The 15,525-nt window shown below is 37.9% G+C and overlaps 1 protein-coding gene across 2 annotated transcripts in view; it reads right to left on the reverse strand.

The window, feature by feature from the left end:
• The window catches only part of wnt7bb (wingless-type MMTV integration site family, member 7Bb), a 33,227-nt gene extending 25,796 nt beyond the window's left edge, over window positions 1-7,431 (reverse strand). Inside the window, exon 1 of one of the 2 annotated variants that reach the window (XM_081355430.1) lies at window positions 7,298-7,431. In XM_081355430.1, the coding sequence (XP_081211556.1) occupies window positions 7,298-7,377 (80 nt within the window). In that variant the 5' untranslated portion in view covers window positions 7,378-7,431. Of the gene's footprint in view, window positions 1-4,624; window positions 4,851-7,297 lie in introns of those variants that run through there. The other variant, XM_081355429.1, reaches the window with a different exon arrangement.
• Window positions 7,432-15,525: the final 8,094 nt, after the last annotated feature.

Here is a 15,525-nt window from a genome sequence, read left to right on the forward strand (position 1 = left end):
CATAACAACACCCTGGCGACCACATAACGAGCTACAAAACACTCAAAACACCATAGCAACTGCATAACAACACCCTGGCAACCACACAACAAGCTACAAAACACTCAAAACACCGTAGCAACTGCATAACAGCCTGGAAACCACATAACGAGCTACAAAACACAGTAGCAACTGCATAACAACATAAGAAACCCCATAACACCTTGGCAACCACACCGTAGCAACTGCATAACAACACCCTGGCAACCACATAACGAGCTACAAAACATTCAAAACACCGTAGCAACTGCATAACAACACCTTGGCAATGACATAATAAGCTACAATGTGCAAAACACAAATGTCAAAAATAGCCACACACACATACACACATGCACACACGCGCACACACACACACACACACACACATATATATATATATATATATATATAAAAAATGGGTTTTTTCTTTTTTGTTGTTGCCATGTGTGATTTGGATGATGAGACTAAAGGATTTGCAAGACTAGTCATCACATAGCTTCATCTGCAAATGTTTTTTCCCATAGCTACATAAATCAGATTGTGGACCACAGAACATGCTGCTTTAGAAACAAATGAAATGCTCCACCCTTTTTTTCATATTTATTTGGCTTTCATTTAAAACCTCTTATTATGGCTGTCCTGCTCATCCACAGTCATAAAGTACCAACTGACGTTGTTTCTGGTTAAACAAGTGATGTCTTCGGTTAAACAAGTCGAACATAGACCGTATCCTTCAGAGCAGCAGGTTATAGTGATGTAAACCTGAAGAAAAGTCACACATCGCTTGATTTATACCTCACATTAACACTGATAAGAGTGCTTATTGCTGGTCTTCTGTTTATCACATACTTTGCATTGTTTAATCTCATAATAGTAAATCTCAACAATGTCTCAAACCGTGCCAAGATACCAAAGTCTGCAATCAAAACACAGAATCTCAAACATTTCTCATCACACTTCCCAAATCAAATGATCTGAGCTTTTAAACATTCACTTTCTCCTTAACTTTATAGCTCTGTAATGAGGAAAATGAGTGTTTAAGAAAAACTATTAAGACGCACATCAACCTCAACCTCTTAAAATACAAATCACAACCTGCCAGCTGCATGTTTAACGGTTTCTTAACAAGTCCTCGTGTTTTCTGACCACACAGGTAACGCAGGATGTTTTAACTCAGACAAAACACGCAATGTATTTTCCCATCTGAAAATAACCGTGTTTTTTTACCAAGCGACCCTACACTTAAATATAGCCCCAAATGTAAGTTTAATTGTGGTCCATTTAAAATATGACTAAATAAATCAGTTCTGTCTCACCAGGAAGATTTCAAACATGAGTAGGATTTCCTGGTAAATGAGGAATAAATAATCCCCAGGATGAGTAAATGCACTCTACTTTTAAACACAAGAAAATAAATGTTCCCTGTGCGCTTGGCTCCAGCTATCACCCAGTCCATTCTACTTAAAACAAATCCTGCTAAAACAAACTCTAAACTACCAACATGGATGAACTGGCACCAGAAAACTCTCAAACCTCAGACTACATCTCCAAAGAATGGAAATGGGACTTTTATGGGCTTAGTTATACGTCTAAAACGGCAGTTTATTAAAACTACGTCTCTTTCGGAATAGCAAAGGATCTTTCATACTAATAATGGGACAGAGTGAATTGATCTTTTTCAGAAGATAAGTTGTTTTTTTTATCTGAGATCAAATTGTTATGCTGCTATGATGGCGGGTGGTTTTAGGAGGGTGAATTATGGGATTTGTTTAAAAATAAATTGTATTATCTTTATTTTTACACTACACATGCTCCATGTCTGAAATCTGGAAACTGAAAGTAACTCTCAAAAAAAAAAAAGTTGTTCCTACTTTTCCAGTACAAATATCTACACATTTTTTAAATCAAGATACATTTACTTGAGAAGCAAAATTTCTTAAGATATTAAGTCTTGTATTAAGAAAAGTATCCAAATTAAGTGAGTTTTTGCTGAAAACAAGAGAAAAAAGAGAAAAATTATAACTTAATTCAAAGGGAAACAATTTTTTTTCTGACTCTCATTTTCAGCTACATTTTTATGAAACCAAGATTAAATATGTTATGGCATTTTTTAGCATCTCAAATAAAAAATATCTTGATTTAAGAATGTTTTGATATTTGTTCTGGAAAACAAGACAAAAATACTGTGAAAAAACATCATTTTTTGCAGAGTAATGTTTTATTTTGCATTTAAGTATGCAACCCTTTTTTTTTTTTTTTACTTTTCCCACACCAAATTTTCCTCATAAAACTATTAAAAAGCATTCAGATGAAGTAGATTCACCCTGTGAGAGATTCCCTGATGCGTTTTCTTCCCAAAAAAAACTCAAACATGCCCATAACTATTAGCGAAAGCCACGTACTTCCTTTTTAACCTCCCTTTAAAGCCATTAATTCCACAAAATGTATCGAATTTGCACTGTGCCGAATAAAGAGGGTTTAAAATGTAAAAGCAAACAATGGTGTCGTTCGTGATGTGCAAACCAACGCTATACATAGACTTACCCGCTTAAATGGCAACAAAAAGCCACATCTATTTTAAAAATTGAGTTTGGGGTCTCCAGAAAAATGATTTTCACAGAGCAGCTTAAAGAGCAATCGCTGTCAGAAGCTCACGAGGATGAGAGCAATGTTCACATTGCTTTTTTACAGAAGTAACACTAATTATTTTGTGGAGCTCCATGTAAATATAGGGGAGACTGGGACTAGATGTCACACATGGCAATTAGAATAAGGGCTTTATCTCAGTAACTATAAAGCTTTACATTTAAAAGTCCAATTACACAAACACTTGTTTTCTCTAGCAATGCTTTGTGTTGTCTGTTAACTTTTTAGAATGCACATTTTTCTGAATTCTGTCTGCCAAAGTAAAATTCCAGTATGTTTAACACAATAAACCCACAAAAACAACTATATATCTGATTTTTTTTTTTTTTTTTTGTGTGCAAGTTGTCACATGCATTTTATTCAATGTGCTAAATAATAATACATGTGTTGGCCAAATGCATGTATGTTTACTTTTACATTTTTGCTGTTTCATCATTTTTCATCCTCATTTACTGTTTACATTATGCTGAAAGGTCTTTAAATAGCTTTTAATATGACTGGAAAACCCCTTATGGTGTGACAACTTGCCCCAGCAATAACAGATGTTCAATTGCTTGTTTGTATTCAAGACTTTGAGGTTTGTGACTAAACAGAAATAAACATGAACTGTGTGACAACTAGCCCCCATACTTCATTAATATTACTGCAATCAATAGCATTTGCATGCAGAAGGTGTAACATTGATACTGGTGCTGTTTAGAGCAGGTGAAGGTTCAACTGAGAAACCGTCTGTCTGTAAAACCAAAGTAACTCATAATTGAACACACACACACTTTATATATGAATCTTACTGAACTTCTCTGCCACTCAGTGGCCAAATGAAATTCTCTCCCATTCAACTTCAACACTGAACAACACTTACATTTCCCAACCAGGACCAGATCTGCACTTTAACATCCTCTTCAACACTGTAACAAATAAAAAGGAGGTATTTCTATCTATCCTGACTCTAAAAAACGATTGTACCCTAGTCATATTAAACAATCTGCATGACTTGAATAAAACCTGTGAACTTAGATGATGCACATTTCGAGGTCACCTAAAAATCAAACATTATTTACATTGTAGCATCATGAACTTATCAAGAAATCAAACTATCCATCAAAATACAGTCAAATTAAACCGAATCTTGCATTTGAACGCATGAGCACAAGTGGAGCTTCTCAACACCATCATGACATTTATTAAGCTTATCTAAATATTAACTACCATATTTACTCAATCTATCACGAGTTCATTCAAGAAAAACCCCTCCCGACACAGAAGTCTCCCTATAGATCAATACTAAATGTTAATGTTTTATTAATCCATCATTGTACACAGTCAGTCAAAGGTTTGGACGTGTCTACTTGTTCTCTGTTGTGACTATTAACATTATATTATAATATTAACATGCTAAAAAAAAGTCTGGGAATGATGTAGAGACCAACATATATCACACAAATGGAAACTACCCTAAATGTATCTGTCCAGTATTCAGTGCAATAAGACTCAAATAAGAAATGGATAAGATTTACTTTTTTTTCCTTCTTCTTCAGATAAGGATTCATCCAATGGGATCTTATTTGATTACAACTGAATTTACCATTAAGTTCCAAATTCCAAATGGAATCCTGTACACATGGGAATTGCCACAAAATCTTGCAGTAAGTATAAAGCTTCCCGTTTAAAGTCTACGTTCCTTTTGGGATTTTGTGAGGGATGCGTTTTAAAACAGTGTTACAGGAGATCCCATTCATGCTAGACACTTGTTAAGTGGTCTTCCATCAACTGTTCAACTAATACAGCTCAAAACATGCATTTAAATGTTAGTTTTGTAAATAAGCTTGCTGTATATATGTCTGTAAACCCAGTTTAAAGAATATCTGCCATCGTTAGAAACAGTCAAATGTGCCCAAACTTTCGCCTGGTTTTGTATGAACGTGAAATACACAGATTTCGAGGTTAGTACACTTACAGGTAGCTCCCGCTGGTGAGGATGAGGAAGATCTGCGGATAGTAGACAGACAGAAGCACACTGCGCGATGAGAAGAGGATCATGGTGACATATGGAGCGAACGGACGCTTTTCTGACGGGCTGAGAGAAACGAACGCGTTTAGTTCCCGTGATGTTCGGTAACGGAGCTTCCTTTACGCGGCGCGTAACTCCCAGACGCGTGTGTGTGCGAAGGAGACGCGCTGTGTCATCGCGCAGTTCGTTCTGTCGGAGCGGGCTGATGGTTTTGGGGGGGTTCGGGGATGGAAACAGAAGTGGCTCTCTCCTCTCCGGAGACTCCGGGCTGCCATTGGGCAGAGGACGGCACCATCACACCACCATCCGCCCACTTTTGGATAAAGGGGCCACTAGGGGCCACACTGACTGACATCGCGCCCGTGCCCGCTGGAGAGGTAACCGAGGCTCCCTAAAGCAAGCACAGCGTCACTTAAAGGTTTAAACACTTTCACAAAAGTCTCTAATGTATTTATTGCACAGAATTTGTCCGAATTCTTCCAAGGCTGCGTTGTAGTTTTTAGCGCGAAATGTGTTGGGTTTCTTCTAGTCTCGCGCAAACCAAATAGTAATTTTAACGCGCCTCATATATAGGCCTACTTTCCAAACGCAATTGAGAAGACTTTCTAAGTTAATAATGTGATAAACAAATACGTATTCTGTCCATAGCGGTTGCTTATCTATTTAGCGACGTGACTTGTGTTCGTGTACTAAGTGAAAATATCCCTCACTCATCTTTTTTTGTGTTCACTCAACCATCTTACTTTTATGCAAATACATATGTAGCCTAGGTTATTTGCTGACCAAAATTGAATTCGCCGCGGAAGTCAACATAGCGATAGAATCGAGTTTTCTGTTAGAATGTTTGAATTGACTGAACTTTCTGAGATTACTTTTCACTTTGTTTACTTTTCCACTAGATTATGGCTTGTAGCAACAGCAGAACCGTTTTTTTTTAATAGCCTACCTACTAAACTTTTGTTGTTGTTGTTGTTGTTTATAGGTACTTCGGCTAATTGAATCGCTAGTGCTGCCTTCACGTGCTCGGAAATTTCTTACTTCCCACTTGTGAAGTCGTGATTACGAGCTTATCGCATTCATATTTTGACTTGAGATCTTTAACTAGGAAACTAGCCGTGAAGACAAAACCTTTTTAGAAGAAAAAAAAAAACACGAGTATAAGTTAACATATAGCCTACACTAGTCCAAAGACAAGCTATAAATCTGCAGGCCAGCTTTATTAATGCGCTGAGTGAAATGCTATGCTTGTACCTGCATGTGCTGTAGCCTATATGTCATGTTGGAGAAAGAGGGTGAAGGGGGTATAGTGACAGATATCAAGCCTCAGGGGTGACAAAACAGGTTTGACCTGACGAGACCCCACATTATCTGAAGATCTCAAGGCATGCTTTCGGTCATATGAGGTCTAGGGAGCAATCTTCTGTCTTCTAAAGATTGCATGATTAATCTCAGAGCTTTGACATAATGACAAACGTGCTTGCAAGAGGCCAAAAATGAGGAGAAAAAAGAGATTTTCTAAGTTACCGAAGTTACCGTAAGCTGTATTTAATCACCTGTTTTGGGTAAATAACAGCGGCATGAATGGATTTCCACTTCAAAAGATGGATAAAACTATGATCCTTCATCTGTTTGTGCATGCAGAAAGGCAGACGCAGATCTAGATATGATATACTAATTACACTTCGCATTGCCGAGAGTATAGTTTCTCAAATGGCAGTGCGTGTGTCAAATGCACAGCACAAACTAAATAAATGAGAGCAAAGAGTTAAATATAAAAAGTAAATGATGAATAGACTAGATGACAGGCGACCCTCTGTTGGAATACGAACAAATCCCTAAAGAATTCAGGTGAGGTCTTGCAAAACTAGAGGGTGAAGGAATGTGGAAATACAACTCGGCATGCTGTTATTACTGAGGGTATAGAGGTGAGAGCAAGAGAAAGAGAGTAAACCACAGATGAATCTTCCTGCAAACATGGTGAAAAATAGCTGTAAAGATCATATTCACTCACACGACAACCTTAAACCCTTCAATCTTTCAAAACTGCAGCAGGTGTACAAATCTGAAATCACTTTTAGTACATGTGTTTATAATGGCAATAATTGCAATGCTAACTTCTATATTCAAAGTGCAGAACACAACACAACAACAAAAAAAAGATTTTATTCAACAATTGTGATCCAAAAAGTCACATTTGTTAAATTTAGGGTTAGTGTTTTAAAGCGAAATGCATAAATATATGCATTAAATTGCATAATATTTAATTTCTCCCATTAGAAAACAGATAGCTGACATAAAATGCTTGAGCTAAGTGGACAAGTTCTTTAGTGTGACGTGCAATAATTCACCAACGACTATATATACAGCATTTTTGTTGTTGTTGCTAATGCATCTTTATGATCTCATATTTGTGTTTTTAATCATATCGCGGGACCATTTCAAAAGAGTGAAGGCAAGATAGATTCAAAGAAAGTGCTTTAATCTGAACTTTAAATCATGCTGTTGATTTTGACGTAATGCATCAACTACCCAAATGTAAACATCATGTTCCAGAAGAAGCACTTTACATGTTTGCATTGCGTTTAAAGTGCATATACATAATGCATCTCCTCCACTCACCCGAGTCTAGAATAAATGAGGCCGAAACACAGGAGCACGTTAAAGATCCACAAGCGTAGGGGTCTGACCATGATGTCCATTCAGTGCAGAAATCCACCTCACATCGGCCACTCCGTTCCACCTGCGCAGGCAAACACACTGTTTCGGTCTCTCCGACGGGTCTTTCTGATTCCCTGTAAAGTTAGAAATCTGAGAGCCATAGTCAGGGTTCAGATCGAGGATGCTTTGCCGTCCCGTTCTCGGGTTTGAAAGGAAGATTGAGGGTTTTACAAACGCTGTGTTTTCAAGGAGGAGCGAATTGAATGTTTTCAGGTGAACCTGCCGTGAGCGTCAAGTTCCTCCTCTCTCTCTCTCTCTCTCTCTCTCTCTCTCTCTCCCTCTCTCCCTCTCTCTCTCTCTCTCTCTCTCTCTCTCTCTCTCTCTCTCTCTGGTGGAATGCCGACGGTTTTATGTTCCAGGCTCATCGACTGCTGCTGGTTTGTTAAATTCTTTCCATTTCTCCGCAGGTGAAAGTCTAGGGCAGGTAACTCAAGCTTTATCCACGCCTCTTAAGCTTTACACTCACAGATGAGAGCGTGAAACACGTGCTTTGGCTGCACAGACCGCAAATGAAAGGTTTCGTGGCTCAACCCTCTCTTTTCATAATGAAATTGGCTGTAAGTCTATTGCACAATCAAGTGATCATTCCATGCATACGTTTCACGGTTGATATTTCATGACTCGGGGGAGGTGGGAACTAGATTTTCTTTCTTGATTCGGTCTCTTTACACATTTAAACATATTTAGTGGGTGCAAACATCATGCATTTGAAGCAGAGGTTGGTTTTCTAACAGATTAGAATGCTGTGTGCCTCCATAAAACATATTTTGTGAGTGCAAACATTATGTTAAGCGATGCATTTGAACCAGTTGTTGATTTTATGGATGCATTCCCATAAGATGTTTAATATCGCAATCGTTTAAGGTTAAATGGGCAGCAAAGAAATGTGTCTCCTCGAGAGCTTCAGAAGAGATCTCAACAATATTCTCAAGATCAAAAAGTCTTCAAAAGGCATTCATTTTATAGCTCTGTAATCTTACTGTACGTCAACAACTGAGTTGATTGAATTGTGCCAAGGAAATCAAATCAGAGAGAAAAAAAAATATCACCAAATCTGCTTATAAGAGGCTGATAAGAGATTAAGAAGATGCATATTTATTAACTCGAGCAGTTAGAGATTTAATATATCAGCAGTTGCATTCTAGATAAGTGAACTACATAAAAGCTCATTTTATATATATAGAAGCTAAGTTCATATCTATGTTGAAGTCAACTATCATGCGGTTCCTGTACAGGTTCAGCAAGAGATTCAATGCAATGAGAAAACAACACTCCCCCTTGTGGTAAAGAGCAAACATCTCACTGCAACCGCCCAGGATTACACATATGATTTCACTGGATTATATAGAGTACATTTAATAAGCATATTCTGAGAAACTAATACCTTAAAGCTTATAATTAATACCCAGTGTTCTTAGTAGAAAAACGTTGCTGGGGCAACACAAGAAATTTTCAATTCTACATGTGTTCATACTGGTTTTGGGTGGTATTGTGTGTGTGTGTGTGTGTGTGTGTGTGTGTGTGTGTGTGTGTGTGTGTGTGTGTGTGTGTGTGTGTGTGTGTGTGTGTGTGTGTGTGTGTGTGTGCGGTATGGCAGTGCCTGTCCATGCTTCATTCCAGCTGGCATGCCTACAACTCCTGATAACCAACAATTGAACCAGTTAACAGTAATTTTTAAGATGTATGACTAGCGGTAATGCAGTAATTCCAGCTGTGAATTTCTAGTCATGCAGAGTTTTCTTTGAGGACGCTATTTGAAATAAAATCAATGTTAAGAAACAAGCCTTAAAATACTTTTAAAGAACAGAAATTATTTTCTTCCTCTGAATTTTCGTCTTGTTTTTCAGTATAAATACCTAAACTTTCTTAAATCTAGATACATTTACTTAAGAAGCAAACTTTACTTAAGTATTGTTTTCTAAAATAACTGATCAAAATTAAGTGAGTTTATGCTTAAAACAAGAATAAATATCTGCCAGAGGAGTCAGAAAAATGGATTTTCCTTTTCATGTTTTCTTTTTAAGCGTAAAGTTACTTCATTTTAATATATTTTTCAGAAAACGAGACTTAATATTTTACTGCATTTTACAGCCCAAAAAAGTATCTTGATTTAAGAATGTTTAGATATTTGTACATTAAAACAAGACAAGAATACTGAGTAAAGGCCTGTTCATACCAAGGAGGATAACTATAACGATAAAGATAATGAAATAAATATAAATATAAAAAAATAGCACGCCTCAAAGCATGTGTAAATTTATAAGTCGACAGCATTGCTGAGTATTTTCTCCTTAAAACTGCAGTGAACCAAAGACAGTCTCAAAAACACGCTTTGAAATCGCTGGTGTTTCTGACGTCACAAACTACCTTGTAACCAATCAGATCAACGTGTGATCGTCAACCAGTGGATCTCTGAGCTGAGTGAGTGAGTGGAGGCGGGGCTCATTTACACGTATACTAAATGAGGCAAGGGTGTCGAGTTACATTCAAGATATTTAAGGCATGAATAATTTTTTTTCAAGGAAAAAAATTTAAATATGCCATTTTGGTGATCAAAGATTAGTTAAAATTATAATTTTATATAATGGCAGTGAATAGAGACCAGCTTAAAAAAGATGCAAAAAGTATCACAGAATGATGATTTGTGTTCTGGGAAGTGTCCTGGGGGTTTACGATAGGGTTTGGTGAAAATCAAACCCAAAATTTCATGTAGTATTTAACAACATTTATGACCTTGGCCATTGGCCTTCTGTGCTAGACTGCAAAATTGTGTTAAATAACACATTAAATATTGGTTTGTTTTTCACCAAACCCTATCATAAACCCCCAGAACACTTATACGGCATGTTTGCTTACGTTTAAAATTCTCCTTTTGGGGTCCATAAAAGAAAGTAGTTCACACGGCATTAGAACAACACCCGGGTGAGTAAATCCTTATTGAAGATCTGATTTAATAAAGTAAATAGATTGTAAATGAAGTCAATTATTGAATTGAATGACTTAATTTTCATTTTAGGGTGAACTATCCCTTTAAGAAAATCACTTTTTGCCGTGGCAACATGAACTGAACTATAAAGGCTCAACAATATGCAAAATTAACTTTTTTTAATAAAAAAAATGCAATGAAATGAATTGCAATGGTGTATATAAAACCCCTCAAATAAAGATATTACTGATGTGTACAGCTTAGAATTAGACCAAAAAAAGTAAATAGTACTTGCATATTAATATATCATTGAACATAAACCACTGACCCACTGTCTAGCAACCGTCCAGCTGATGTTAAATGAGGAGAAACATCTGACTTGAGCAAAAGTCTCCATTTGCTCTCCATTGAATCTGAAACAATTGAGAGATTGTGAGACAAAAACCGAGGCCTACAAATGTAAACGTGGCGAAACACAGATGGACACACACACACACACTTATGAAGTAATGATTCTCCAGTACTTCCTGTTAATGGCACTAGTATGTCACTCATCTGTTCAGATGGTTCATTTTTGTTGACAGAGAAAACCCAACAAACCACAGCAATGCTTTGTTCCTTGACATCCCTTCTTTTACAGTTTTAAGAGCGCACTTCAAAACAAGCTCACAGTTACACCAGATGGTCGCTTGACGGATTGAAACTCAATATAAAGTCGCTCAGGGGGTGATTGTTGCGGCGAGGCGGTGTTTGAAGCGTCCGCATAAAACCATGGTCTTGTTTGTCACCATGGCCGTAATTTTTTGATTTAGCTTCATTAAAATGTTTAAAGGACAACGCTTTTATGAAATCCAATTGTCAGGATGGCATGTCACTGCATTTTCACGCCACATGTTAGTGTGCGTGCAGACGGTTTTGCGCTTTATTTGAGTCAAATGCATTCCCAAAAGGACTTCAAAAAGGACAAAGGATGATGTCATATGAAGACAAACAGGTCGAATGCACACAGATTGCTTCTCCATGAATGGCTAGCTTAGCTTACAGTAGCTTTGTGAGTTGCTATTAAAGATATTGTATTATAAAGTGAAATGCAGTAGGTTATAAACTCTTGTTGCGAGATGTGCAATTCCCCTATGCAACATAAACGGCTATTAAACAAACACTGTTAACTAGCGCTTACTCTGATGCATTGGCTCTGTTCCAAAACCTTAATGTGAGTAGAAATTCAAAGAACACTCGAATTCATTCAGTTTTCCTAATATTGTATTTTTATTTGGGATGCACCGATATGAACATTTTGGCCGATACCGATAACCGATAAATCTATTGAAAGCCGATATATTGGCTGATAAATCTAAACCCAAATTTTTATATAAGTTTTGAGAGCCTGAGTACAAAACAAAAGCATCACCATTAAAAGCCATGACCCAAACACACAATTATAATGTTCTCATTATAATTATATGTAGCCGATATGACAGATTGCGCTGCACATGTTGCACTTAACAGTATTTTCCTCTTTTAAGTGATTCCAATCATATTTCAAGCAATTCAAAACCATCATGGTGAACTGTTCACATCTGAAGTGTCTCAGCTGAAGGAAATAATCCATTATTTATCAGCTTTAATATATCGGCCAAATTTTTTTATCGGGCCGATAACATATATTGTTCGATACCGATATGGTGGCCGATATATTGTGCATCCCTAATTTGTATGCTTATTAGAATTTGAATCACATTCTTTGCAACATGCTGATAGCAAACACTATTGAAATCAATGGTCAAATCTTCTGTGCATGTCGCGCAATTTTCTGCTTGCTAAGCGTTCCAGATTGATAATTTATGAGATTTCATTTCTGATCTATGATCAAACCTCTGGTCATTTCTATTTCATCTATGATGCAGTCTTATAGTACGTTTACACAACAACAATGAATGGAAAAAAATTTCACTTAGCATTTTTCACGTACAGACGACAACATTGTCAAAACAATCCCCGTTCACACGGATCCGCGAAAACGACTAAAAAAGCTGTATTATTCATATCAGGCCAGTAGGTGGCGATGTCACTTTGTAAAAAAACGACGCACCTATAGACTTAAACTGCGCGTTTTTGTAGTTTACACGAAGACGATAACTATATAGGTTTCAAAAACTTTGAAACACGTTTTCAAAAGTTAGCGTTTTCAGGCCCCCCAAAACACCATCTTAGTGTAAATGTACGGCCAAAACCAATAAAAGTTGTCCTTTTTTAGTTGAAAACGGTGTCGTGTAAATGGCCCCTTAGAAGGTAACTGCCTATGTAGACAGCAAAACTAGGCCAAAATATTAAAGTCAGCATGGAAAAGGAAGTTGCACTAGTGTTTTCTTCCCTGTTGTGATGTATATCCGAGTGAAACGCTTCTGGAACAAGAACGAATGTGGGCGGGGCTTGATTTTGTCCATAGGAAATTGATTGGATGGTTGTGGTTTGCTATTGGTGGGTCTCATGTGAGTGACAGGTTGGCCTGCCCTCATCATCAGAGGAGAGAAGAGATGAGCTGTTATAGAGAGGAATTTATTCTGATGTAAGATTACATGAGGCACAGTGTACTCATTGTTAGAGTAACAAACAGTACTAATAAACGACAAGATGAATAACAATGTTCCTGAATACCAAACCGTGCGAGTCAGTGAAGTGATCAACCTCTATTTACTGTAAACGCTAATAGCTGAGTTTACACAAATGTCCTGTGGAAAACCACACTTTGACTCATTTCATTTGTCTTGAGTTAATTCATGTGTATCTAGCGCAGGCAGATGACACAACTGACTTGGGCAAAGCAGAGGAGTAAAGACGGTGATTTACCAGACTGTCATTAGGTCAGGGTTTGGCTGGTTAACTGTTCCAGTTAGCCTCAGTATGTATATGTGCCGCAAACGTGGTTGTTTTGCAATTACACAGATGCTTCACCAGTGACCGAACAACTGTTATTAGAATGATATCCTTACTTCTGTTTTTGTCTTGTTTCCAGTACAAACATCTTAACATTCCTAAATTAAAATACATTTAGTTGAGAACCAAAACCACATATAGTATTAACCCTGTCCTAATGTTAGCTGCACGATTAATCGTTTAAAGATGGCAATCCCGAATCAAATTTGTGTCTATTAAACCTTTGACAAAATCACACCGGGATATTTAAATTTTAGAGAGCAGTTGTCATGTTTAGGTATGAAACAGCTTTACATAAAGTCTTTTAAGCCACACAGTATCATTATTTCTGTCTTACAATCATTCAAATTATCACAGACGTTCTAGGATAAAAGGTTATAGTTTGGAGATAAACACTGTAGCGATCAAATACAGCACCAATATAGCAACAACCTAGCAACCATTTAGCAATTCAACTACTTAGAACACCCCAGCACCAATATAGCAACACCCTAGCAACCATCTGGCAATTCAACTACTTAGAACACCACAGCACCAATATAGCAACACCCTAGCAACCATCTAGCAATTCAACTACTTGAAACACACCAGCACCAATATAGCAACACCCTAGCAACCATCTAGCAATTCAACTACTTGAAACACCCCAGCACCAATATAGCAACACCCTAGCAACCATTTAGCAACTCAACTACTTAGAACACCCCAGCACCAATATAGCAACACCCTAGCAACCATCTAGCAATTCAACTACTTGAAACACCCCAGCACCAATATAGCAACACCCTAGCAACCATCTAGCAATTCAACTACTTAGAACACCCCAGCACCAATATAGCAACACCCTAGCAACCATCTAGCAATTCAACTACTTAGAACACCCCAGCACCAATATAGCAACACCCTAGCAACCATCTAGCAATTCAACTACTTAGAACACCCCAGCACCAATATAGCAACACCCTAGCAACCATCTAGCAATTCAACTACTTGAAACACCCCAGCACCAATATAGCAACACCCTAGCAACCATCTAGCAATTCAACTACTTAGAACACCCCAGCACCAATATAGCAACACCCTAGCAACCATCTAGCAATTCAACTACTTAGAACACCCCAGCACCAATATAGCAACACCCTAGCAACCATCTAGCAATTCAACTACTTAGAACACCCCAGCACCAATATAGCAACACCCTAGCAACCATCTAGCAATTCAACTACTTGAAACACCCCAGCACCAATATAGCAACACCCTAGCAACCATCTAGCAATTCAACTACTTGAAACACCCCAGCACCAATATAGCAACACCCTAGCAACCATCTAGCAATTCAACTACTTGAAACACCCCAGCACCAATATAGCAACACCCTAGCAACCATTTAGCAACTCAACTACTTGGAACACCCCAGCACCAATATAGCAACACCCTAGCAACCATCTAGCAATTCAACTACTTAGAACACCCCAGCACCAATATAGCAACACCCTAGCAACCATCTAGCAATTCAACTACTTAGAACACCCCAGCACCAATATAGCAACACCCTAGCAACCATCTAGCAATTCAACTACTTAGAACACCCCAGCACCAATATAGCAACACCCTAGCAACCATCTAGCAATTCAACTACTTAGAACACCCCAGCACCAATATAGCAACACCCTAGCAACCATCTAGCAATTCAACTGCTTAGAACACCCCAGCACCAATATAGCAACAGCCTAGCAACCATCTAGCAATTCAACTACTTAGAACACCCCAGCACCAATATAGCAACAGCCTAGCAACCATCTAGCAATTCAACTACTTGAAACACCCCAGCACCAATATAGCTACACCCTAGCAACCATCTAGCAATTCAACTACTTAGAACACCCCAGCACCAATATAGCAACACCCTAGCAACCATCTAGCAATTCAACTACTTAGAACACCCCAGCACCAATATAGCAACACCCTAGCAACCATCTAGCAATTCAACTACTTAGAACACCACAACACCAATATAGCAACAGCCTAGCAACCATCTAGCAATTCAACTACTTGAAACACCCCAGCACCAATATAGCTACACCCTAGCAACCATCTAGCAATTCAACTACTTGAAACACCCCAGCACCAATATAGCTACACCCTAGCAACCATCTAGCAATTCTGTAACAGCTACTTAGAACACCACAGCACCAATATAGCAACACCCTAGCAACCATCTAGCAATTCAACTACTTGAAACACCCCAGCACCAATATAGCTACAC

This window comes from Scardinius erythrophthalmus (assembly GCF_964197995.2).
Source record: "Scardinius erythrophthalmus genome assembly, chromosome: 24".
In the NCBI taxonomy this organism is placed as follows: domain Eukaryota; kingdom Metazoa; phylum Chordata; class Actinopteri; order Cypriniformes; family Leuciscidae; genus Scardinius; species Scardinius erythrophthalmus.